Here is a 27,466-nt window from a genome sequence, read left to right on the forward strand (position 1 = left end):
AATAAAAACTTCTATGAACTCACCATACTCCTAACGGAATACCTTGGGGTGTCTTCTCTCTAAAATGGGGTCATTAGTGGGGTTCCTATACTGCCCTGGCATTTTAGGGGCCCTAAACCGTGAGGAGTAGTCTTGAAACAAAAATGACCTGTGAAATCCTAAAGGTACTCATTGGACTTTGGGCCCCTTAGCGCAGTTAGGGTGCAAAAAAGTGCCACACATGTGGTATCGCCGTACTCAGGAGAAGTAGTATAATGTGTTTTGTGGTGTATTTTTACACATACCCATGCTGAGTGGGAGAAATATCTCTGTAAATGGACAGCTGTGTGTAGAAAAAAATCAAACAATTGTCATTTACAGAGATATTTCTCCCACCCAGCATGGGTATGTGTAAAAATACACCCCAAAACACATTGTACTACTTCTCCTGAGTACGGCAATACCACATGTGTGGCACTTTTTTGCAGCCTAACTGCGCTAAGGGGCCCAAAGTCCAATGAGCACCTTTAGGCTTTACAGGGGTGCTTACAATTTAGCACCCCCCAAAATGTCAGGACAGTAAACACACCCTACAAATGAGCTGTGTGGTGTGGATGGTGGTGGGCTCTGGGCATAACTGTGTGGTGTGGATGGTGGTGGGCATAGCTGTGTGGTGTGTATGGTGGTGGGCATAGCTGTGTGGTGTGGATGGTGTCCCGCGGTTGTATAACTGTGTTGTGCGGATGGTGGTGGGGCAAGTCAGCAGCTCAGCAAGCACAGGAAGGAGGTATTGTGGTTTACATGGCTCTCGTCCTGCCTGGTAGACAGTAGCGGCGCTCTCCCCGATGTGATGCTGGAATGTGACATCACGTCGTGGGAGAGCGCCACTGCGTTCCAACAGGCGGAAAGGGAACCATGTAAACCATGATGCAAAATAGGTAACGTATGTATCCCTGCCTCCCTCCCCTGCCTGCTGAGCTGACAACTCACCACACACTACTATCCACACAGCACAGTTACACAAGCCACGGGTGGCCGCAGTGGGGCAAACTGAAGGGGCAAAATGGTATACACTTGGGGGGCCCCTATGGACTCTGGTGCCAGGGGGTAATGCCCCCCTTGCCTACATTGTAGTGCTGGCCCTGCACACAAACACACTCTCTGGCACACACACACACACACACACACACACACACACTATACACACACACACACACTACACACACACACACACACACACACACACACACACACACACACACACACTACACACACACACACACACTACACACACACACACTACACACACACATGCTGTGGACACACACAGACATCCTGGCACACACAACACGCATACATACAATGTACACACACTTTACAACCCCCCTCCATCCCCCCCTAACCTCCGGACAATCAAACTGCTAAAAGAAGAAAAAAAATACTTCACCAGCACAGCAGAGACAGCCTTTGAAGTTTCCTTGAGGAGAGGGAGGAGGATCCCACACTCTTTCTCCGGCTGGAGCTGTAGCAGCGTGAAGCCTGTTCCCTCTCATGCCTGTCCGGGGAGAAAGCTCTGCTTGAGCGGCTACACACTCTCCGAGAGTCCCGACGGAAGTTTGGGCACACCGCCCCTCCCTCTCCCCTGTCGCAGGAGCTCTGTTAGCATATGCACTGAGAGATTCAGTGCAGAGTGGGGCAGCATTGCAGCGGATATTAGCGCTGCGATACAACACCCCGATGAACAGCAGGGTCGGATGTGGAGCGGGGCGCGCTGTCATGGTGAGTGAGGACAGCTGGAGAGATTTGCTGCGCTGCTGTCTGCCGCCTCTGTACACTTGGCGCCTGTAGGCACGTGCCTACAGTGCCTAGTGCTAAATCCGGCCCTGAATATGGCTATTTAATATCTGGTCCCAGTGGCTCCATTAAGTTTGTGGTCCTTTCATGCTAAGGGCTGGCTTTTTGCAGTGTACTACCAAATGGTTCATTTCATGCTGGTGTTCACACCTATGTGTGAAGTGCCTGACTTGATGATGTCCCTTTCATGTTAGGTAATTAACTATTTTTGACGCCCGGACGTGAAGCTCACGTCCGGGCGGCTGCTCTGCTGCGGTGCCGCTCTTCGGCGCCTCCCACGGTGTCCCCCGGTAGCCCTGGGATCAGTGAACGCGAACATGGTTCCCAATCACCGATCCGTGTCCCCAGCAGAAAAACCGAAGTGCTCTTACTAGAGGCTTCAGTCTTTCTGCACGTAAAAATTTCTGCATCCCCCTTGTGCTTCCGCTTAGCGAGAAGCACAAGGAGGGAAGAAAAAATTCAAGGTGGCCATCTTGTGGCCAAATAGTAAAACTACATCTACATATTTTTTACATTACAATTTACACATATAATAACATTAAAAATGAACTGTTTATTTCCCACACCAAAATATTATCCAAATAAAATTTTTAATGGAAAAAAAAATTACAATAAAAAAAAACAAAAAAACAAAAAACAGACATAAATAGTTATCTAAGGGTCTGAACTTTTTAAATATGCATTTGAAGGGGGTATACTACGAACATTTTTTAAATGATAAGCTTGTAAATAGTGATGGACGCAAAACGGTAAAAATGCACCTTTATTTCCAAATAAAATATTGGCGCCATACATTGTGATAGGGACAAAATTTAAATGGTGTCATAACCGAGACAAACGGGCAAATAAAATACATAGGTTTTAATTATGGTAGCATGGATTATTTTAAAGCTATAATGGCCGAAAACTGAAAAATCATGAATTTTTTTCTTATTAATCCTGTTTAAATGCATTTATAACAAATAATTCTTAGCAAAATGTACCACCCAAAGAAAGCCTAATTAGTGGCGGAAAAAAACAAGATATAGATCAATAAATTGTGATAAGTGGTGATAAAGTTATTAGCGAATGAATGGGAGGTCAAAATTGCTCTGATGCATAAGGTGAAAAATCCCCACGGGCTGAAATGGTTAGAGAAAAACATTGTCATCCCACAAAGGCAGGTGTATCCAATTAGAACAGGCCAGACCCCAGGCTTTTGCTTCCTATTACAACTACACATCCAATCTGAATTTTAACGTGACGCACAATCAGCGATCATAAAAACAATTGTGACTGTGTTTTTCATGGATCATCCATGACATGGGGGACAGAGGGAGGCACAAAGGGGGATAGAAGGAGGCACAGTGTGACAGAAGGATGCACAGGGGGCAGAGGTAGCACAAGACGTCAGAAAGAGGCACAAATGAGAACAAAAGGACAGGGGAACAAAAGGACATGCAGGGAACAGAGGTGGCACAGGGGGACTGAAGGAGGTACCAAGGGGGGCCGAAGAAGGCACAAAGGGAGACAGAAGGAGGCACAGAGGGGGACAGAAGGAGGTACCAAGGGGGACCAAAGAAGGCACAAAGGGAGACAGAAGGAGGCACAGAGGGGGACAGAAGGAGGAACAGGGGGATGTAAGGAGGCAAAGGGGGACAGAAGAAGGCACAAAGGGAGACAGAGGGAGGCACAGAGGGGGACAGAAGGAGGAACAGGGGGACAGAAGAAGGCACAATGGAGGACAGAAGGAAGCACAAAGAGAGACAGAAGGAAGCACAAAAGGGGGCAAAAATAGGCACATAAGGGACAGAAGGAGGCACAGGGGGCAGAGGTGGTACGGCGAACTGAAAGAGGAAGAAGCCTTCAGAAGGAGTCACAAAGGAGGACAGAAGGAGGTGGTACTTGTGTTGTTTCAATGGCCAACAAAAGCATTGTTTCGATGTTGTCAACTATTGCTCCATTCAAATGCATGGAAGTGGCTGCGTTCGTATGGTTACGTGTCCCCCCCTAAGAGACTCAAAATGCAATGCAATGATGGAACGCTGGTAACTGATGTCAAACACTTTTCTGCTCAATAGTGGAAAAGCGTTTCGCATCGGTTTAACATTCCACCGCCAGATGTCCTTAAGAAATCCGTCTGAAGCAGCCCTTAGTGAATCAACCCCCTTGCTTTTGTGATGTATGAAGGGCTTGTCTACACCTCACCTCAGCCCGATGTAGTGAAGAATCGGGGGCACTCCGCTGGCAAAATCATGACAAGGCCATGTAATTTGCTTCCTGTTACACAGTTATCCTACATTTGGCCATATTACCTTTATGTTATAGCTATCTGTCCTCACAGCCCCATTTATTACAATGTGATAGTTCTGCACTTTGCGTTGTGAAGACTGTGAGCTGGAATTTGTGTCTTTGTGTATTTGGTGGATTCTTCGGCTCCTCCAATCACCCGTCCTCTGACTTTCCTCTCCAGGAGACGCTGCTTCTTCTACTAAAGAGCTTACCCCTCGGCTGTTACCTCAACATCTATGGATTTGGCTCTCATTTTGAGTCTTTCTTCCCGTGAGTAAACTGAGTTGTTCAGCGGTTGGCTTGAGTAACGCCATTTTGTTCACCACCTTCTTCTTAGACAATTAGGACTGGACTTTGAGAACAGCGGCTATTTCTCTTTTCTGACTTACTCCGAGGCAATTTTACCTTAAGTGCTACCCATAGGGATGGCCCTGCCTAGGAGAACTCACAGAGAAGCATGTAATCAGTTTGATCAGCCAACAGATTTGTAAGGTTCTGATTTGCTGGTCATGACATACCTCCCAACTTTTTGAGATCATTTAAAGGGAACCAGAGACGCTATGAAGAAAAGATTTTATACATACCTGGGGCTTCCTCCAGCTCCATACGCACAGATCGCTCCCACGCCGCCGTCCTCCGCTGCCTGCAACTGTGAGAACCGGCTCCCGTCACTGATGTCATCAGAGCCAGCTACGCAGAAGTGCACCCTCTACGTATCTCTCCAACAGCCACTGGAGAGATACGTAGAGGGTGCACTTCTACGCTAGACTGGCTCCGATGACGTCAGTGACGGGAGCCGGTTCTTGTAGTTGCAGGCAGCAGAGGACGGCGGCGTGGGAGCGATCCGTGCGTATGGAGCTGGAGGAAGCCCCAGGTATGTATAAAATCTTTTCTTCATAGCGTCTCTGGTTCCCTTTAAATGATCTCAAAAAGTTGGGAGGTATGTCATGACCAGCAAATCAGAACCTTACAAATCTGTTGGCTGATCAAACTGATCACATGCTTCTCTGTGAGTTCTCCTAGGCAGGGCCATCCCTACAGCGTTATCACTTGGAGGAATGACATCCCCTTTCACTGTCTCCTGCTGTACTTTCAGCTGCGTCCTCATTATTTGTATCATTATTTTGTATTATTTGGGACAGCATGGTAGCGTTGTGGCTATCCCTCTCGCCTTGCAGTGCTGGATCCCCGGTTTGAATCCCAGACAGGTCAGTATCTGCAGGGAGTTTGTATGTACTCCCCGTGTCTGCGTGGGTTTTCGCCGGGCACTCCGGTTACCTCCCACGTCCCAAAAACATACCGATAAGTTAATTGGCTTCTGTAATGATTGGTGTCAGCTAACAGATTTTCTGATTATTGGTGATCTACAGTATCACCAAAAATGCTAGTATAGCCAGATACAAGACTACCAATGTGAGATAGTGTTTGGTGTAACAGTAATTAGGATGAGCGGGTTTACCCGAGGAGCGGGTGACCCAGACAGTACTGCAGCCGGTACTCACTATTGGGCAGGTGAGTCAGACCGTGCTGCAGCCGAGAGTGTTGGAAGCACCGACGCAAGTAGAAGATAATACAACCAGAGCTGAACAACTGATCACCTGTGGAGCAGGTGATTCAGGTAGTACTGCAGCCTAGTAGTGTTGGGTGCACAGCACAAGGAGGAGTAATACAATTAGTACTGCACTAACGATCCCCTGTGGAACAGGTGATACGAACTGTATTGCAGCCTAGGCGTAGTTGATACAGAAGGTACTGCAGCCTAAGTGTAGGCAATACAGACAGTACTGCAGCCTAGGAGTAGATGATACAGACAGTACTGCAGCCTAGGAGTTGGTAATACAGACGGTACTGTAGTCTAGGCGTAGATGATACAGACAGTACTGCAGCCTAGGAGTAGATGATACAGACAGTAATTTCCCTCACCAGTGGCTAGGCCCACTGGTGCGGGTAGCGAGGTCAGACAGGCAGAGTAGGCAACGAGCGGACAGGTACAGTACAGAAATGGAAGACTGATTCAGCGTCAATAACAAGCAGGGTCGGCAACATGAATCAGATGGCTGAGGTACAGAATCGACAAACAGGAGGATAGTCAGAGTAAGCAGAAAGTCATAACAAATCAACAATGCAATTAGTACTTTAAGCTATCAACAGAATCTGGCTAAGTGTGGATCCCCAGCTCCAGCTGGTTCTAGCACACTTTGAGATCTGACTAAGGTCTGAGTGCTAACACGACAGCATTTGCAACAGCAGACGAGGAGCTACTGACAGGCCTGTCCTATATATACCCAACCATGCTCCACAGCGCCGCCCAAGTCACTCAGCCAATCCGGACGCTGGCTGGAATCAGCTGACCGCAGGATCAGCTGACTCCCCTCCTAGATGCATAAAGGTCCTGCCGCTCGGCGCGCGCGAGCGTAGCCCTTAACCTGTGAGCAGAGGCCGCTGGCTGATACGCGGAGATAGCTGCCATGCCGCTTGTCTCTGTGGCGGTATCTCCGCTATCTATTACAGCTTCCCCCTAAAATGGGCCCTAGACTACAATACATACACTACGCGATACATATAGAGACATATGCCTATGGCAGGGATTAGATTGTGAGCCCCTCTGAGGGACAGTTAGTTACAAGACTATATACTCTGTACAGTGCTGTGTAATATGTATAAATACTAAAATAAATAACTATCCCCCAGAGAGAGTGTGGAGTACACCCAGCAGTCCATGGAGGAGGCCGTGAAGAAGGTCAATGAGATGGAAGCCGACTTTGGAGGAACAGAAATTCTTCAACCATTAAAAAAAATCTACAGCACGGCCGAGAAACCTCACCATCCTCGTCAGGTAAAGTCGCCTGAGGCGGCTGATTTCTGCCTCTGCGCTGCTACCGTCATGTGTCTGAGCTTTTCCTAGGACATGTTTTAGCTCCTCCCATGATGTGTCTGTGCTTCTCCCATAATATGTCTGTGCTCCTCCCATGATGTGTCTGCTCCTCCCATAATATGTCTGAGCTCCTCCCATGTGTCTGTGTCGAGGCAGCTGGTTTAGGTGGCTAATTTGGGCATCCAGAGTTTCAGCTGCGTGCTGCAAAAAAAAAAAAAGGAAGAGTAATTAATGCGGGCCCAGGGGTTCTGCAGGAGCAGGGTGAGCCATATTTAGTAATCTTGTCTGTGCACCTCCTAGGATCCGATTATGCTCCTCCCACAAAGCATCTGCACACCTCTTTTCATGTATCTGTGCTCTGCCTGTCTGTGCTCCTCCCATGATATGTCTTAGCTCCTCCCATGAGGTCTGTGCTACTCCCACGATGCATCTGTTCTCCTCTCTTCATATATCTTTGCTCTGCCCATTTGTGTGTTCCTCCCACAATGTGTCTATGCTCCTCCCATCATATATCTGGGCTCCTCCAACAATGCAATTATGCTCCTCCCACAAAGTATCTGCACTCCTCTCTTCATGTTTCTGTGCTCCTCCTGTGTGTGTTCTTCCCATTACATGTCTGAGCTCCTCTCATGATGTGTCTGTACTCCTCCCATGATATGTTTGTGCTCCTTCCACAATCTAACTTAGCTCCTCCCACAATGCATCAGCACACCTCTCTTCATGTATCTGTGCTCCATCCATGTGTGTGCTCCTCCCACAATGTGTCTGTGCTCCTCCCATTATATGTCTGCGCTCCTGCCATGATGTGTCTGTGCTCCTCCCATGATGCACCTGCACACCTCTCTTCATGAATCTGTGCTCCGCCCATGTGTGCTCCTCCCATGACATGACTGAGCTCCCCCCATGTGTCTTCCCAGCTATTCCTCTTTACGGATGGAGAAGTCGGAAACACAAAGGAAGTGATTGATGAAGTTCAGAAAAATGCTAAGAAACACAGGTAACTTTACAGCTCACTCGGTTTCTTTCTCCAAGTTAAATGAATCGGTCTGTCCACCGAAGAAGTGATATTCCAATGTTGGTGAGCACTGGACAAGGAAATTGTGTAGTTTGGGCTTATCTCGCCTTGTTATCTTTTAATTAACTTTGTTAAGGAGGGAAACTTGGGTCTGCCTAGTGGAATACCTACGGGGGAGGTCTGGTGACCAGAGTCTGAAGGAGGCAGAAAATGCCAGAAAGCAGTGATTCAGTCCATTTCGTCTCTGTATATTACAAAAAAAGCCCACTTACATTTTAGGGTGTGTACACACATCCAATTTTCATTCGCCAATGACTGCTAGTGATGGTCATGTCTAGGAGAAGTCATGGAGGAGCATGTGATTTGTTTGATCAGTTGATAGATTCGCAAAGCTCTGATTTGCTGTGATCACCTCCTGCTTTAGCACATGATCAAATTACATACCTCCCATACCTTTACATACCTTTTTATAAACGGGCCTAAGTGTCCCGTTTATAAAACGGGACACTTAGGCCACACCCATGGCCACACCCCCAACTACCCTAGACACGCCCACCAAAAAGTTTTTCAAATATTTTTAATTAATAATTATATTAATTTCTCCCGAAAGGGGAGGCCCGTGATGGTGCCAGTGGGTGGGGAGGAGGGTAAGAGTGGGTGGGCAGAGAGGGGGGGGGGAAACGATCGAGGCACCAACCCGGGATGCGTATGCGGCATCGATGGCCGCCGCCATTAAACTTCTCCCTCCCTCCCTCCTAATATGCCCCCCAGTGTCCCCTTCCTCCCCGCAGAGTAAACAAATGGGCAGCGGAGCGGGCTGTAACTCCTACCATTGCCTCTCTGTACCGTCCGGACACTGGGGGGCATATTAGGAGGGAGGGAGGGAGGGAGAAGTTTAATAGCGGCGGCCATCGATGCCGCATACGCATCCCGGGCTGGTGCCTCGATCTTTTTTTTCCCCCTCTCCCCCCAGCGGCCGGGACTAAGAGGGGGGCAGCACGGGACAGCTTGCCTACAGGCACCTGATGATGAAGGGGCGGCTCACTTCCCTTCCCGAGTTCCTCCTTCCCTCCCTCCCTATGCAGATTCCTGATGACAGCATAAATGAAAGGTTACCCAACCAGCTCTCGGCAATATTATTATTATTATTATTTATTTATAAAGCGCCAACATATTCCGTGGCGCTGTACAATGTAACAAAACAAACCAGGGATACATAATGATACAGACAATGATATACATCAAAGCAGTGGCGCACGGAGGGGGTTGTTCTGAGTGTCTAGAACAACCCCCTGCACCGGGACCGGAAGTGGGGCTGCCGCATGGCCCGGCCGGCTGGGGAGAGAAGACAGAAGAAAATGATGGAGGCGCCAGCCGCGCTAATAAGGGATGCGGGAGCTTTATTCCTCCCTCCCTCCCTCCCTCCCTCTGAATGCCCCTCACCTGCGGTGAATGTGTGCCCGGCTCCCCCATGAGTGTGTGCGCAGCGGAGCGGTAGGTCCTCTTACCGCAGATCAGGCGCACCAGCAACTGGAGTCTCATGCTTCCTGTTTACCATGACGTCACAGGAAGCATGAGACTCCAGTTGCTGGTGCGCCTGATCTGCGGTAAGAGGACCTACCGCTCCGCTGCGCACACACTCATGGGGGAGTCGGGCACACATTCACCGCAGGTGAGGGGCATTCAGAGGGAGGGAGGGAGGAATAAAGCTCCCGCATCCCTTATTAGCGCGGCTGGCGCCTCCATCATTTTATTCTGGCTCCTCCCCCGGGCAATCTTCTCCCCACACAGGGGGCGGGCACCTTCCTTCACCTATCTTATACTGGGGGGGCATATACCTATCTAATCTATCCTGGGGGGCATATACCTATCTAACCTATACTGGGGGGCATATACCTATCTAATCTATACTGGGGGGCATATACCTATCTAACCTATACTGGGGGGCATATACCTATCTAATCTATACTGGGGGGCATATACCTATCTAACCTATACTGGGGGGCATATACCTATCTAACCTATACTGGGGGACATATACCTATCTAATCTATACTGGGGGGCATATACCTATCTAACCTATACTGGGGGGCATATACCTATCTAACCTATACTGGGGGGCATATACCTATCTAACCTATACTGGGGGGCATATTCCTATCTAAGCTATACTGGGGGGCATATCCCTATCAAACCTATACTGGGGGGCATATCCCTATCAAACCTATACTGGGGGGCATATACCTATCTAACCTATACTGGGGGGCATATACCTATCTAACCTATACTGGGGGGCATATACCTATCTAACCTATACTGGGGGGCATAGCCCTATCTAACCTATACTGGGGGGCATATCCCTATCAAACCTATACTGGGGGGCATATTCCTATCTAAGCTATACTGGGGGGCATATCCCTATCAAACCTATACTGGGGGGCATATCCCTATCAAACCTATACTGGGGGGCATATACCTATCTAACCTATACTGGGGGGCATATACCTATCTAACCTATACTGGGGGGCATATACCTATCTAACCTATACTGGGGGGCATAGCCCTATCTAACCTATACTGGGGGGCATATCCCTATCAAACCTATACTGGGGGGCATATTCCTATCTAAGCTATACTGGGGGGCATATCCCTATCAAACCTATACTGGGGGGCATATCCCTATCAAACCTATACTGGGGGGCATATACCTATCTAACCTATACTGGGGGGCATATACCTATCTAACCTATACTGGGGGGCATATACCTATCTAACCTATACTGGGGGCAACTATATGGGCTACCTATACTGGGGGGGACCTATAGCTGGCTACCTATACTGCGGGCACCTATACCTGTCTCCACGTTGGGGGCGCATTTTACGCCCTCACTCTGGGTGCAATTTAGCCTAGAAACTGCTAGTATTTGGCTCCACCCACACCATATTTTGGCCACGCCCACACGCCACTTTCAGGAACCCCCCCCCTTGGAAATCCTGGATTTGCCCCTGCAAATATGAACACTGATACAAGATACAGAACAGGTGATTACAATAGCAAATTTAACATGATGACTAAAATGTATAAATGTCTAACAGTGTGCAAGCAATTAAATTAATAACATTCCATGACACAAAAGGGTGAGAGCCCTGCCCTTGCGAGCTTACAATCTAAAGGAATGGGGTGGAAACAAGAGGTGGGGAAGTATACAGTATATGTACCGGCAGTGCGTAATTAGGTAATTTAGTGGGTGCATGGCCTAAGCTAGAGAGTATGCTTGTCAGAAAAGGTGGGTTTTGAGGGAGCGTTTAAAGATTTCGAAGGTGGGAGAGTGGCGGATGTGCTGTGGGAGGGCATTCCATAGGAGGGGTGAGGCACGTGAAAAGTCTTGTACACGTGAATGTGAGCAGGTAATTGTAGAAGAGGATAAAAGAAGCTCATGTGCAGATCTGAGATCTGCGGTTGGGTTGGTATCTGGAGACTATTGAGGAGATGTACAGGGAAGAGAGATTGTGGAGAGCTTTGTAGGTTAGGGTTAAGAGTTTGAACTGAATCCTCTCGTTAATTGGTAGCCAGTGAAGAGCTTGACAGAGATGGTCAGCAGAGGAAGAGCGAGAGGAGAGATGAATGAGTCGAGCAGCATTCCACTGACATGATCTCCCTTCAGTCGGGGGCTTCTCTAGCTGATTAAAACTGAGGTTCTTCTAGCTCAGGGATAGGGAACCTATGGCTCGGAAGCCAGATGTGGCTCTTTTGATGGCTACATCTGGCTCACAGAGAAATCAGTAGGGGTTGATTCACTAAGTTCCACTGCTCAAGCAGCACAGCTTAGTGTGGCAGTGCAAGTAACATTTTCAAAGTAGTGCACACTACTGCTGTAGCATGCACTACTAACTTACTCGCACTACCCCAAAACGAACAGCTGCTCTAATTCTCCCACTGTGGAACCTGCCAGGTCCAGTGACTTTGTAGGATGAGATCTGCACACTTTGATTCAATTTGACTCAAAGTGCGGGAATCTCGTACTACAAAGTGAACCAACACCCAAGTCAGCTAGCTGTTAGTCTGTATTTCTCCTGTCTGGCTCTCGAGGAAATCGCTGATGTTGCTGAAACCTGAGAGAAGCTGAAGACACGTCTGACACTTCTGCTGCCCGGCGGATCAACTGTATACACATCACCATGGCAACAGGGACAGCCCTCTGCTGCGCATGCACACTGTCCCAGTTTGAAACATACTTTATGGCTCTCACGGCAATACATTTTAAAACATGTGGCGTTTATGGCTCTCTCAGTCAAAAAGGTTCCTGCTACCTAATACTTGGCTACCTACTTACTTCTAGCTACTTAAAGAGGAACTCCAGTGAAAATAATGTAATAAAAAAAGTGCTTCATTTTTACAATAATTATGTATAAATGATTTAGTCAGTGTTTGCCCATTGTAAAATCTTTCCTCTCCCCAATTTACATTCTGACATTTATTACATGGTGGCATTTTTACTGTGGGCAGGTTATGTAGCTGCTCCTAGCTGTTTTGGCTGTTAGAGGCAGCTGTAAACAGCTAATTCCTGTCTGTGAGCATTGTTACATTGTAACAAACTGCCAAAAGTACCGCGGTACTCAGAGCTTCTTGTGGGAGGGGTTTCAGCACAAAATCAGTCATACAGCGCCCCCTGATGGTCTGTTTGTGAAAATCAATATATTTCTCATGTAAAAGGGGGTATCAGCTACTGATTGGGATAAAGTTCAATTCTTGGTTGGAGTTTCTCTTTAATATTGAGGGTACCTCTGGCTACCTAATACTAAGGGTCACCTGTAGCTACCTATGACAGGTAAGGGAAGTAAGGGAGAAGTGACAGCTGCGCCAGTCAGCACACTTGAAGTGCAGTTTGGTGGGGGCTTGCAGGTTCATAGAAGGCAAAGTCTAGGGTGCCAGGACATCTGTGCCTATAGGCTCCTGGGAGGTAATTTCAGGCCTGCTGTTCTTATTGACTTCTCACCTTAAAGAGAATCTGTATTGTTAAAATTGCTCAAAAGTAAACATACCAGTGCGTTAGGGGACATCTCCTATTACCCTCTGTCACAATTTCGCCGCTCCTCGCCGCATTAAAAGTGGTTAAAACAGTTTTAAAAAGTTTGTTTATAAACAAACAAAATGGCCACCAAAACAGGAAGTAGGTTGATGTACAGTATGTCCACACATAGAAAATACATCCATACACAAGCAGGCTGTATACAGCCATCCTTTTGCATCTCAAGAGATCATTTGTGTGTTTCTTTCCCCCTGCATCTCTCATGCACTGAAGTTTCAGGCTGCTCTTTTCTTTGTCTTTTCTTTGTCTGTAATTCCTCAGTATGTGAAAGCCCAGCCAGCTCAGAGGACGATTTATCCAGCTTGTAAAAGATAAGAGAGAAGAGGCCCTAATCTAAATAATACACAGGCAGTGTGCAGAGAGGGGCCTGGTGGGGGGAGATGCATCACAGAACCACAACACTGAAGAACTTGGCAGCCTTCCAGACACAGGCCGACAAGTCTGACAAGAGAGAGATACATTGATTTATTACAGAGATGGTGATAGTAGAACGTGCTTCAGTAAGCCAGAACACATTAGAATAGCTTTTGGAACTTGTAGGATGATAAAAAACAGGATGCAATTTTTGTTACGGAGTCTCTTTAAAGAAAACCATAGGCCAAATTTTATTTTAAAAAAAACAAAACAGATACTTGCCTAAGGAGAGGGAAGCCTCTGGATCTTGATTCACTGTCCTTCCAGCTGATTGGGGCTGTGCTTCTCTGTGAGTGAGGCCGCGCCTTTACGGTAGCTTACTGTGGAGTTGTGGCTGTGCTCACGTGGGGACAGTACGGCTGCATTCGTGCTTGTAGAGGGGCGTGGCTCTGATCAGCTTACCAACAAGCCATTGCAATTCATCTTTGGAGTGTCCACGTTCAACGACAGGGGAGCAGAGGACAGGGAGGGAAGCCTTATGAGGATACAGTTGTCCTTAGGCCTCTGTCTGTGTTCTTTCCAGTGGCGCCCCTTATTATAGCCATTAATCTAATTCTGCAGTATCACATGATCATAACATCAGTTATTATTATTATTATTTATTGTATTTATAAAGCGCTAACATCTTACGCAGCGCTGCACTATAGATAAATGGGTTAACATACAAGGTAGAACATACGGAAACTCATAACAAAACAAGATCATGCAAATGATTTGATAACAGTACAGTCAGATGTCAAAATAGAGACTGTTCTAGTCCACAAGAGGTGCGATTGACAGTAGGATTGCATAATCAAGCTGGAAACACTAGGGGGAGGGCCCTGCCAAAAGGCTTACAATCTAAAGGGTGGGGGGCAGTTGGCACCATATCAGACAGTTGTTTGTCCTCCTTGTTCCTTGGCAGGTGCTTCACATTCGGGATTGGTGAAGGAGCTTCCACATCTCTCATTAAAGGCGTGGCCCGGGCGGGAGGCGGAACATTCGAGTTCATCACCGGCAAAGACCGCATGCAGCCCAAGGTAAGCGGGGCTCAGAGATACATCTGTGTTGCTTTACTCTGCGCTACACTATAGATAAGATTGTCAGATGTTACTTTTTTTTCATAGTGAGTCATATGCACTTCCTGCGTGTTAATTCATACTTCTCTAATCTCACCAGGTTCTCCAGACCCTGAAGTCTTCCTTACAGCCCACCATAACGGACGTCTCCCTGAACTGGACCCTCCCTCCAGGCATAGAAGCCAGCGTCCTGTCCAGTGTCCCAACCTCCATCTTCCAGGGCCAAAAGGCCATTGTCTATGCCCAGCTGCAGGGAAAGGTATATTATGCATTATTCTATCAGTCATCCCACTTACTCCCATACTCTGTGCACATAAACCCCTGACCTGTACCTAACAGTCACCCTCCCCATAATCTATTTCACTAACCATCCCTTAACCTATACCTATCGCTAGTTTTTCATCCTACCCAAGCTTTACCCTAACTTCCTCTCTCTTCCCAAGAGCCAAATTCTCACCAAACATAAATATGATACTAGCTTTGACCCCTAACCTGTGCCTGACACTAACCTAAACTCCCCCTGAACCCTAACCCCATCAGTAAACTTATTGCCAATCTTTTGTCCAAATTGTTGTAAACAGAATCCCTTAAACCTTCTCCTAACACTAATTTTACTATAAATATAGCACAGTCCAGTATTTCCGAAGTGGCCCAATGTTATCTTAACGCTTAACTTGTGTTTAAACCTCACTAATATGATTTGTCTGACTTAACTTCCTTAGAAATATGACTCTTCCCAGATATTAGCTTCCAAAAGCGGCATAATATTTTCCCTGGAAAGAATCCTACTGCTAATTAACTTCCTTAGTGGTAAGCCCGAGTCAGGCTTGGGGTTGGAAATCCATAGCTCAGAGCGGTAGCCCCGAGCCTGACTCATGGTAGCCACCACGACTCACGAGGTTACTGCAGAGTAAAGCACACAGCAGGCGTTTCAACTCGCCAGCAAAAGGCACCTCTGCTATTGGCTTATTACTACTTTGGCACTGTAAGCGCCCTGAGGAAGTGGGCATAGAGCCACAAAACATGTTCCCAGTGCAAATTAAAGTTCATTGTTTAATATACAAATTTGTCTTCATTGAGGTAAGCCACCTCACACTTTTTTTCATTTTAGTTGTTTTTAATCAATTTTATCATACCTTGGGTACCTCTTTTCCCCTTTATGTCATATAGTCAGGAGCCAGAAGGGGCAGCATAGAGCAAGTAGCTGCTGGGAGGGAGGAGACCAGATGCATGTCATGTAATTGGAAGCCAGAGGGGGCAGCATAGAGCAGGAGGCTGCTGGGAGGTAGGAGACCAGATGCATGTCATGTAATTGGGAGCCAGAGGGGGCAGCATAGAGCAAGTAGCTGCTGGGAGGGAGGAGACCAGATGCATGTCATGTAATTGGTAGCTAGAGGGGGCAGCATAGAGCAAGTAGCTGCTGGGAAGGAGGAGACCAGATGCATGTCATGTAATTGGGAACCAGAGGGGGCAGCATAGAGCAAGTAGCTGCTGGGAGGAGGAGGAGACCAGATGCATGTCATGTAACTGGGAGCCAGAGGGGCAGCATAGAGCAAGTGGCTGCTGGGAGGGAGGAGACCAGATGCATGTCATGTAATTGGGAGCCAGAGGGGGCAGCATAGAGCAAGTAGCTGCTGGGAGGGAGGAGACCAGATGCATGTCATGTAATTGGGAGCCAGAGGGGGCAGCATAGAGCAGGAGGCTGCTGGGAGGGAGGAGACCAGATGCATGCCATGTAATTGGAAGCCAGAGGGGGCAGCATAGAGCAGGAGGCTGCTGGAAGGGAGGAGACCAGATGCATGCCATGTAATTGGGAGCCAGAGGGGGCAGCATAGAGCAAGTAGCTGCTGGGAGGGAGGAGACCAGATGCATGTCATGTAATTGGGAGCCAGAGGGCGCAGCATAGAGCAGGAGGCTGCTGGGAGGGAGGAGACCAGATGCATGTCATGTAATTCGGAGCCAGAGGGGGCAGCATAGAACAAGTAGCTGCTGGGAGGAGGAGGAGACCAGATGCATGTCATGTAATTTGGAGCCAGAGGGGGCAGCATAGAGCAAGTGGCTGCTGGGAGGGAGGAGACCAGATGCATGTCATGTAATTGGGAGCCAGAGGGGGCAGCATAGAGCAAGTCGCTGCTGGGAGGGAGGAGACCAGATGCATATCATGTAATTGGGAGCCAGAGGGGGCAGCATAGAGCAGGAGGCTGCTGGGAGGGAGGAGACCAGATGCATGTCATGTCATTGGGAGCCAGAGGGAGCAGCATAGAGCAAGTAGCTGCTGGGAGGGAGGAGACCAGATGCATGTCATGTAATTGGGAGCCCCTCTGGCAGCATAGAGCAGGAGGCTGCTGGGAGGGAGGAGACCAGATGCATGTCATGTAATTGGGAGCCAGAAGAGGCAGCATAGAGCAAGTAGCTGCTGGGAGGGAGGAGACCAGATGCATTTCATGTAATCAGGAGCCAGAGGGGGCAGCATAGAGCAGGAGGCTGCTGGGAGGGAGGAGACCAGATGTATGTCATGTAATTGGGAGCCAGAGGGGGCAGCATAGAGGAAGTAGCTGCTGGGAGGGAGGAGACCAGATGCAAGTCATGTAATTGGGAGCCAGAGGGGGCAGCATAGAGCAAGTAGCTGCTGGGAGGGAGGAGACCAGATGCATGTCATGTAATTGGGAGCCAGAGGGGGCAGCATAGAGCAGGAGGCTGCTGGGAGGGAGGAGACCAGATGCATGTCATGTAATTGGGAGCCAGAGGGGGTAGCATAGAGCAAGTAGCTGCTGGGAGGGAGGAGACCAGATGCATGTCATGTAATTGGGAGCCAGAGGGGGCAGCATAGAGGAAGTAGCTGCTGGGAGGAGGAGGAGACCAGATGCCTGTCATGTAATTGGGAGCCAGAGGGGGCAGCATAGAGCAAGAGGCTGCTGGGAGGGAGGAGACCAGATGCATGTCATGTAATTGGGAGCCAGAGGGAGCAGCATAGAGGAAGTAGCTGCTGGGAGGGAGGAGACCAGAGGCATGTCAAATAATTGGGAGCCAGTGGGGGCAGCATAGAGCAAGTAGCTGCTGGGAGGAGGAGGAGACCAGATGCCTGTCATGTAATTGGGAGCCAGAGGGGGCAGCATAAAGCAAGAGGCTGCTGGGAGGGAGGAGACCAGATGCATGTCATGTAATTGGGAGCCAGAGGGGGCAGCATAGAGCAAGCGGCTGCTGGAAGGAGGAGGAGACCAGATACATGTCATGTAATTAGGAGCCAGAGGAGGCAGAATAGAGCAAGTGGCTGCTGGGAGGAAGAGGAGACCAGATGCATGTCATGTAATTGGGAGCCAGAGGGGGCAGCATAGAGCAAGCGGCTGCTGGAAGGAGGAGGAGACCAGATACATGTCATGTAATTAGGAGCCAGAGGGCGCAGCATAGAGCAAGTAGCTGCTGAGAGGAGGAGGAGACCAGATGCCTGTCAAGTAATCAGGAGCCAGAGGGGGCAGCATAGAGCAAGCAGCTGCTGGGAGGGAGGAGACCAGATGCATGTCATGTAATCAGGAGCCAGAGGGGGCAGCATAGAGCAAGTAGCTGCTTTGAGGGAGGAGACCAGATGCATGTCATGTAATTGGGAGCCAGAGGGGGCAGCATAGAGCAAGTAGCTGCTGGGGGGAGGAGGAGACCAGATGCATGTCATCTCATTGGGAGCCAGAGGGGGCAGCATAGAGGAAGTAGCTGCTGGGAGGAGGAGGAGACCAGATGCATGTCATGTCATTGGGAGCCAGAGGGGGCAGCATAGAGCAAGTAGCTGCTGGGAGGGAGGAGACCAGATGCATGTCACGTAATTGGGAGCCAGAGGGGACAGCATAGAGCAAGAGGCTGCTGGAAGGAGGAGGAGACCAGATGCATGTCATGTAATTGGGAGCCAGAGGGGGCAGCATAGAGCAGGTGGCTGCTGCATGTGGGTGGGGAGAGGGATGAGAAGTGAGACCTTCCCCCTCCCCCCACATAGTTGATTGGGCTATAGTTACACTGCTGGTTGGTCGTGTAATGTACACTGTCATTTCTAACATTTCCATAATTCCCAGACGGAGGGTGAGGCTGAAGGGGAAGTCTCCCTGCAGTACAAGTTTATGGATGAAATTGTGAAGAACGATCTGCGATTCCCACTGAATGTGCCGCAAACTGAGAGGTAAATAGATTGTGTTGCACCCAGCAGATATCAGCCCCATGTAGACCTTATGGGGCAGAAGTTTACAATATATCAGTTTAATATAACTTCTTAGCACTCTGCAATTGACAAAGTATAAAAAAGTAGCGCAGTGTTCTCCCCAGGCACTTCTAGCCGGGTGCTGCACCTGGCTAATTGTGGATAGCACCCAACTGTCATCAGCCCGCCTCCTCCTCATCCTCTTATACTGCAAGCAGAGTTGTGCGGTCCCTGCATTCCCTTGTCGTGCTCCGACCAGCTACTTTTTTCATGCCACCTGGCTGAAAAAAGTTGCTTGCTGGTGGCTTAAAGATAATATTTGAGGAGTATAATAATAAAATATATATATATATATATATATATATATATATATATATATATATATATATATATATATATATATATATACTTACCTGGGGCTTTTTCCAGTGCCTGTCAGCCGTCCTGTGCCCTCGCGGCAGCTCCGGTTTCCGCTGGTGGCCCGGGGTACACTATTATACATCATTACTGTTTCTGAAACAAGAAGGCCTTATCTCGACTTTATCTCTTATAGGGGTTGATTCACAAAACTTACTTATTTTTCACCTTAAAGGAGTCATCAGGGAAAACTTAAAGGGATACTGTAGGGGTCGGGGGAAATGAGCTGAACTTACCCGGGGCTTCTAATGGTCCCCCGCAGACATCCTGTGCCCGCGCAGCCACTCCCCAATGCTCTGGCCCCGCCTCCGGTTCACTTCTGGAATTTCAGACTTTAAAGTCTGAAAACTACTGCGCCTGCGTTGCCGTGTCCTCGATCCCGCTGATGTCACCAGGAGCCTACTGTGGAGGCACAGACTATACTGGGCATGCACAGTACGCTCCTTAAAAGCTGCTTCCCTTTTGTTAAAATATGTTCATTGTTTGGTACCTCCGGATCCCTTCCCCATTTAAAGCGGAATATAACCCTGCATTTCAACTTTGCTCTAAAACATTATTTACAGCATATTATATGCAACCAGCATTTTTTTTTACTAGACCAGCATTGGAAGGGTTACACACACAGCTTTAAAATTCCCGGAGAGAACTGCTGCTACATCCGAAGCTTACATAGATACATTTCAGCAAAACAAAATGTAACAACTGTGGAATGTGACTCACTCTCCCTGACTGTGCAGGAGCTGGAGGACAGCCAAAGAGTGTGTAACATTCCTCACTTGTTACATTTTGTTTACTTAAATGTATCTATCTAAACTTGCTGCTGGGAGCAGTTCTCTCCCTGAACTGTAAAACTCTGTGTGTAACCCTTCCAATGCTGGTCTAGTAAAAAAAAATGCTGGTTGCATATAATATGCTGTAAATAATGTTTTAGAGCAAAGTTGAAATGCAGGGTTAAATTCCGCTTTAATTTCTATTTGCACTATTGTTAATTTTATTCAATAAAGACTAAGGGCTGCTCTGGCCTTTATTCTTCACGTTATATTGAAGTCATGTGTATTTTGTTATGGGAGTTGGGGAAAAAAGAGTGTGTGTAAAAGGTACAACAAAGGTGGAGGCTAATAGGTTATGCACTCATCAAGCTTCACAAGGCCTATTGACAAAAGAGTTTATACTGGAATCGGTCAGCAATGGTCCTGCAGTTTGTGGTGGCCAACAGATCTCTCTCCAATCAGAGAGAGATCTGTCTGTTGGTTGATCAGCTAACACAATTGCTAGATGTTTGGGCACCTTTACTGTGAGGAGAGCTAATTAATGAGATAAACAAGTAAGGACTAAGGAGAGATCATTCATGAGATAAAAATCAACCCCAAAATCACAAACCCTAGGCTGGCAGAGCTCTAATCTCATGTTCTGTCTACTTTCTGTTACCATCATCCACAGACTGGCAGAGCTCTGATCTGCTCATGTCCAGTCTATCTTCTCTCACCACCATCTACAGACTGGCAGAGCTCTGATCGCCTCGTGTCCTGTCTATCTTCTCTCACCCCCATCCACAGACTGGCAGAGCTCTGATCTCTTCGTGTCCTGTCTATCTTCTCTCACCACTATCCATAGACTGGCAGAGCTCTGATCTCCACATGTCCTGTCTATCTTCTCTCACCACCATCCACAGACTGGCAGAGCTCTGATCTCCTCATGTCCTGTCTATCTTCTCTCACCACCATCCACAGACTGGCAGAGCACTGATTTCCTCATGTCCTGTCTATCTCCTCTCACCACCATCCACAGACTGGCAGAGCTCTGATCTCCTCATGTCTTGTCTATCTTCTCTCACCCCCATCCACAGACTGGCAGAGCTCTGATCTCCTCATGTCCAGTCTATCTTCTCTCACCACCATCCACAGACTGGCAGAGCTCTGATCTCCTCATGTCCTGTCTATCTTCTCTCACCACCAGCCTCAGACTGGCAGAGCTCTGATCTCCTCATGTCTTGTCTATCTTCTCCCACTACCATCCACAGACTGGCAGAGCTCTGATCTCCTCATGTCCCGTATATCTTCTCTTACCACCATCCACAGACTGGCAGAGCTCTGACCTCCTCATGTCCTGTCTATCTTCTCTCACCACCATCCACAGACTGGCAGAGCTCTGATCTCCTCATGTCTTGTCTATCTTCTCCCACTACCATCCACAGACTGGCAGAGCTCTGATCTCCTCATGTCCCGTATATCTTCTCTTACCACCATCCACAGACTGGCAGAGCTCTGACCTCCTCATGTCCTGTCTATCTTCCCTCACCACCATCCACAGACTGGCAGAGCTCTGATCTCCTCATGTCCTGTCTATCTTCTCTCACCACCATCCACAGACTGGCAGAGCTCTGATCTCCTCATGTCCCGTATATCTTCTCTTGTCACCACTATCCACAGACTGGCAGAGCTTTGATCTCCTCATGTCCAGTCTATCTTCTCTCACCACCATCCACAGACTGGCAGAGCTCTGATCTCCTCATGTCTTGTCTATCTTCTCTCACCACCATCCACAGACTGGCAGAGCTCTGATCTCCTCATGTCTTGTCTATCTTCTCCCACTACCATCCACAGACTGGCAGAGCTCTGATCTCCTCATGTCCTGTCTATCTTCTCTCACCACCATCTACAGACTGGCAGAGCGCTGATCTCCTCATGTCCTGTCTATCTTCTCTTACCACCATCTACAGACTGGCAGAGCTCTGATGTCCTCATTTCCTGTCTATCTTCTCTCACCACCATCCACAGACTGGCAGAGATCTGATCTCCTCATGTCCTGTCTATCTTCTCTCACCACCATCCACAGACTGGCAGAGCTCTGATCTCCTCATGTCCAGTCTATCTTCTCTCACCACCAGCCTCATACATGATCTTAGCATGTCCTGTTTATATCCTCCCACCACTATCCACACAATGACAAAGTTCCAATTTTATGTACAGTATTATCTTTCTTGTTTTAGACCCACCATCCACAGACTGGCAGCCAAAGCTCTAATCTCTGAGCTGGAAAATGGAGTAGAGTCTGAGTCCGAAATGGTGAAGAAGAAGATCTTGAAAACCAGTCTCCAGTCTGGAGTTGTCTCCTCCCTCACGGCCTATGTAGCCGTCAACAAGGACACCAAAACACCTGTGGAGGGTACAGCAGTGCGCAGAGACATCCCGGCTCCATGTATGTAAGCTTTTAGGATATTTTCTTCTCCAGTTCTTTTAGCCTTTAAATGGAACCTGAGATGGGGAATTAAAAAGAAAATATACATACCTAGGGCTACCTCCAGCTGCCTCCAGGCATTCCCATGCCGTCCTCCTCCACCTCCTCATTCTTCTACAATTGGCTTTAGAAAGTCCTCCATTGGGGCCAACTGCCCACACACGGCTGCGTGCACACCCCCGGTGACAAGAGCGTTCTGGACCAGTGCAGAATGCTCCTGGCGATGGGTGGGTGGCAGGGGAGCACGCGCGGCCGGACTGCACCTGCGCCGACTTGCCCTGACTGGACGACTCACCAGGGCCAGTTGCGAACCAAGGAGGATTAAAAGATCCAATTTTACACCAATTCGATAAATTCGATTGGTTGTCCCGAAGGATTGAAGCTTTTATTTGTTTCGATTGAGAAATCCAATTGAATTTCCCATTTTTCTTGAATTGGCATGATTGGGCATGTTGGAAAATTCAGACCAATTTTATCAAGAATTGTACGGTGTGTGATTGAGAGGTTGTATGCAACCAGAAAAAATGCATGTAACTATTTAGTAAATACCAAACTTTATTCATTCACTTTTCTCTCTTGAATTTTCTAACCTATCAATTTTTTCAGAGTTTACGATCTTTTATCCCGAAATTGCGGCAATCTCAAAAAAGCATGTGTGGTACCTCGAAGATTCTGATCGACACTTCCGATCAATCGGAAAATTGGAACGAAATGTTCAAATTGAATAAAAAAAAAAAATTGTATAGCGCCTGGCCACCCTAAACCTTCGTGTACCGACTCCTAACACTAACCGAGCGGCGTCCCCACCGATGTCTGCTCCGCCCCCGCCACTAAACTGTTCCTCCGCTGCACTGCACTGCATGTAACCGCTACTTATCATGCGCCCCTGGCACCCACAAATATAAAAGATAAGAAACACACCTGATTAGAAACCTAAAACATTTGATATACCCTAGTAGAAAAGTAATAAAATATAAAAAGGCATTAAAAAGGATCAATTTTGCTGACCATTTAGTATAAATGCAAATAAAGTGGACTGGAGGGAAGGGTTAGGGGTCAGAAGACCATCCTCCTAGTTCACACTAGTATTCATTAAACCCTACACCAAACTCAACATGTTTCATTTCCTCAATTGGAAACTTCGTCAGGAGTGAGAGAAATACTCTAGTGATAGAGTGACAAAGTGCTCAACATAATAAATACATTATACTATTCACATATTTACAATAGGTTAGCAAACAAAGCAACAGAGTAACGGCCACTACCAGCAGCCTGCTGGAGAATGAACGCTTGGCCCTTCCTTTTATACTGTGGACAGGCACCCAGGGGATTCTGGGTAGGGCGGAACTAAACACACCCATCCATCAAGTACAACAATCCCTACTTATTGTGTCCTATAAACATCCATCACACTATTGGACCAATAGCAAGTTGCGGCCATTCGCGGCAATATATTCTCAGAAGGGCATTAAAAGTACCTGTAACTGAGCGAGAAAGTGCTCTATATGTACTCCAGGGAAGCCCCATTCCTTGTCTTGAAGCTGCAGAAAATCCGCTATATATAAAACAGAGAAAACTATCTCTCCGTATTTCCCACATTCTGATTGGTGGATGCGCACCATGGGGGGGTGGAGAGAGGCATTAGCCAAAGGCTGATCGACACATCTATTGGCCAATAGGGAGGCAGGTCTCTCTCCGAACGGCGAGCGTCATACTAGACGACGCTAATCAGGAAGAATACATTAGATGACGTCCGCCGCCTCACTGAGTCAAATACGTGGTTGCCGTGGTGACGCATACACTAAGCGGTGAGGCGCAGTGAATAAATTAAAAGGCAGCACGTCATTGGGCCTGTGTTAATGTTTTGAAATGTAAAAACTTTAAGGCCCCAAAAGATGGACGTACTTTTGATTTATTGGATTTTTATAATTGTAATACAGAAGGTGTTATATACACAATCCAATGCCCCTGCTCACTACTTTATATTGGTGAAACTACAAGACCTGTGAAGGAGAGGATCTTGGAACATCTGGGAGATATCTCTCATAAACGTAACACATCAGTTTCTAGAAATTGGCAGGATAAACATAATTCCATAACATGTTCCAAAGTGTCTCCAATTTTGGGTCATATAGAAATGGAGAATGGGCCCAAGAGGCAGAAACCTGGATCAAAAATGGAGACAACAAGAGGCAAAATGGATATATAGGCTGGGAACTTTGAGCCCTCAAGGTCTGAATGAGGGATTTACATTTGCCCCATTTATCTAGCCACTGTCTTCATCTAATAATTAATGTATACCACCACTGGTAATCCACAGTATATTTCATTCCCCCTGTCTGAGCAATCCGTCAACCTTTTGTAGAGTTTCTCTCTTCATCTTACTCTGTATCCTTAATGATATTTATATTTAATAAATCTTATGAATATTGTGATTTACATCCACCTGGGATCAGAGTGTATATTTAATGTTTAACCTGATATAATTCTTTTGTTACCTTTTTTCAATGTAATGCTCCGCTAAGCCGCTGTGGTATGCTTCTCCGCATATATATATTTTTCCCCCAGCTAATGTGATTATGAGTCTGGATGCGAGCGCAAATAAGCGTCGAATGTTTATAGTTTACATGATCCACGCGTCTCCTAGGCAACCTGAAGAGCTGGAGAGCGTGGACCAAGGACGTGCTGCCTTTTAATTTATTCACTGCGCCTCACCGCTTAGTGTATGCGTCACCACGGCAACCACGTACGCGGCCGTGTTTGACTCAGTGAGGCGGCGGACGTCATCTAATGTATTCTTCCTGATTAGCGTCGTCTAGTATGACGCTCGCCGTTCGGAGAGAGACCTGCCTCCCTATTGGCCAATAGATGTGTCGATCAGCCTTTGGCTAATGCCTCTCTCCACCCCCCCATGGTGCGCATCCACCAATCAGAATGTGGGAAATACGGAGAGATAGTTTTCTCCGTTTTATATATAGCGGATTTTCTGCAGCTTCAAGACAAGGAATGGGGCTTCCCTGGAGTACATATAGAGCACTTTCTCGCTCAGTTACAGGTACTTTTAATGCCCTTCTGAGAATATATTGCGGCGAATGGCCGCAACTTGCTATTGGTCCAATAGTGTGATGGATGTTTATAGGACCCAATAAGTAGGGATTGTTGTACTTGATGGATGGGTGTGTTTAGTTCCGCCCTACCCAGAATCCCCTGGGTGCCTGTCCACAGTATAAAAGGAAGGGCCAAGCGTTCATTCTCCAGCAGGCTGCTGGTAGTGGCCGTTACTCTGTTGCTTTGTTTGCTAACCTATTGTAAATATGTGAATAGTATAATGTATTTATTATGTTGAGCACTTTGTCACTCTATCACTAGGGTATTTCTCTCACTCCTGACGAAGTTTCCAATTGAGGAAATGAAACATGTTGAGTTTGGTGTAGGGTTTAATGAATACTAGTGTGAACTAGGAGGATGGTCTTCTGACCCCTAACCCTTCCCTCCAGTCCACTTTATTCGCATTTATACTAAATGGTCAGCAAAATTGATCCTTTTTAATGCAACTTTAATAAAAGTTATATTTTATTACTTTTCTATTAGGGTATATCAAATGTTTTAGACCCACAAATATACACTGAGCGCTGCCATTGTCGCAATTACCACTGCAGTCTATGCTGCGCCCATTTTACTGGCTGACGCCCACATTTCCTGCTCCGCCCTCTCCCTCTTCATGTAACTCATGTAAGGTATATTTAAGTTGTCCTGTTTTTGTTTTGGGATCATTGTATTATCATGAGATGGGCACAACTCCTCCAGTAGTATTCATCACCATTCTACATTCTGTCTTATAGCATTCATCGCAATGACAGTCACAGGAATGCACGTGCATTGGGTTCAACCCATGCCTCTAACCATGATGAGTGCTACGACCGAGTCGAGCGTTGCACCTCAAAGTAACAGTAAGTATCATCATATTCTGTTATTCCTAATGTCACAAAATGTTATTTTCTGGAAAAAAAATGTCTCATTTTCTGATCTTGATATTGATCCCAATCACCCTACTGCATTATAAAATATAAAAATACAAATACAATACAAAATACCGAATTGATGCAAAATTGGTAATGGTAAGTGACAAAAGTAATACAAATACAATTTATAATGAATTCCAAGGCACAAAAGCGCTCTTCCTCTTCCTCTTTCTCACTCTTCCTCTGCTGCTCCTCTCTGTCAAGCTCTTCACTGGCTACCAATTAACCAGAGGATTCAGTTCAAACTCTAACCCTAACCTACAAAGCTCTCCACAATCGCTCTCCCCTGTACATCTCCTCACTAGTCTCCAGATACCAACCCAACCGCAATCTCAGATCTGCACACGAGCTTCTTTTATCCTCTTCTACAATTACTTCCTCACATTCACGTGTACAAGACTTCTCACGTGCCTCACCCCTCCTATGGAATGCCCTTCCACAGCACATCCGCCACTCTCCCACCTTTGAAAACTTTAAACGCTCCCTCAAAACCCACCTTTTCCGACAAGCATACTCTCTAGCTTAGGCCATGCACCCACTAAATAACCTAATTACGCACTACCTGTACATATACTGTATACTTCCCCACCTCTTGTTTCCACCCCATTCCTTTAGATTGTAAGCTCGCAAGGGCAGGGCTCTCACCATTTTGTGTCATGGAATGTTATTAATTTAATTGCTTGCACTTAACACTGACATTTATACATTTTAGTCATGGCAAATTTGCTATTGTAATCAGCAGTGCTGTATCTTGTATCAGTGTTCATATTTGATGTATATCATTGTTTGTATCATTATGTATCCCTTGTTTGTTTTCTTACATTGTACAGCGCCACGGAATATGTTGGCGCTTTATAAATAAATCATAATAATAATACATAGAGGCAGTGTGTTTTAGTACACCTAGTAGGAGTGAAACTTGGTCAAAGGGTAAATGGCCTAAGGTAGAGCATATGCTTCTCGGAAAAAAGTGAGATTTGAGGGAGTGTTTAAAGATATCAATGGCTGGACAGTGACAGATGTATTGTGGAAGGGCATTCCAGAGGAGGGCTGA

At 47.1% G+C, this 27,466-nt stretch overlaps 1 protein-coding gene across 1 annotated transcript in view; it reads left to right on the top strand.

Annotated features, from left to right (window-relative positions):
• The window catches only part of LOC137532241 (von Willebrand factor A domain-containing protein 5A-like), a 144,670-nt gene that overhangs the window by 92,640 nt on the left and 24,564 nt on the right, over positions 1-27,466 (top strand). The window contains exons 8-15 of the mRNA XM_068252534.1: positions 4,286-4,374; positions 6,796-6,940; positions 7,897-7,976; positions 14,403-14,517; positions 14,657-14,815; positions 18,615-18,718; positions 22,143-22,351; positions 26,233-26,340. Of these exons, the coding sequence (XP_068108635.1) occupies positions 4,286-4,374; positions 6,796-6,940; positions 7,897-7,976; positions 14,403-14,517; positions 14,657-14,815; positions 18,615-18,718; positions 22,143-22,351; positions 26,233-26,340 (1,009 nt within the window). The remainder of the gene's footprint in view (positions 1-4,285; positions 4,375-6,795; positions 6,941-7,896; positions 7,977-14,402; positions 14,518-14,656; positions 14,816-18,614; positions 18,719-22,142; positions 22,352-26,232; positions 26,341-27,466) is intronic.

The sequence above is a fragment of the Hyperolius riggenbachi genome, chromosome 1 (assembly GCF_040937935.1).
Source record: "Hyperolius riggenbachi isolate aHypRig1 chromosome 1, aHypRig1.pri, whole genome shotgun sequence".
Lineage (NCBI taxonomy): Eukaryota > Metazoa > Chordata > Amphibia > Anura > Hyperoliidae > Hyperolius > Hyperolius riggenbachi.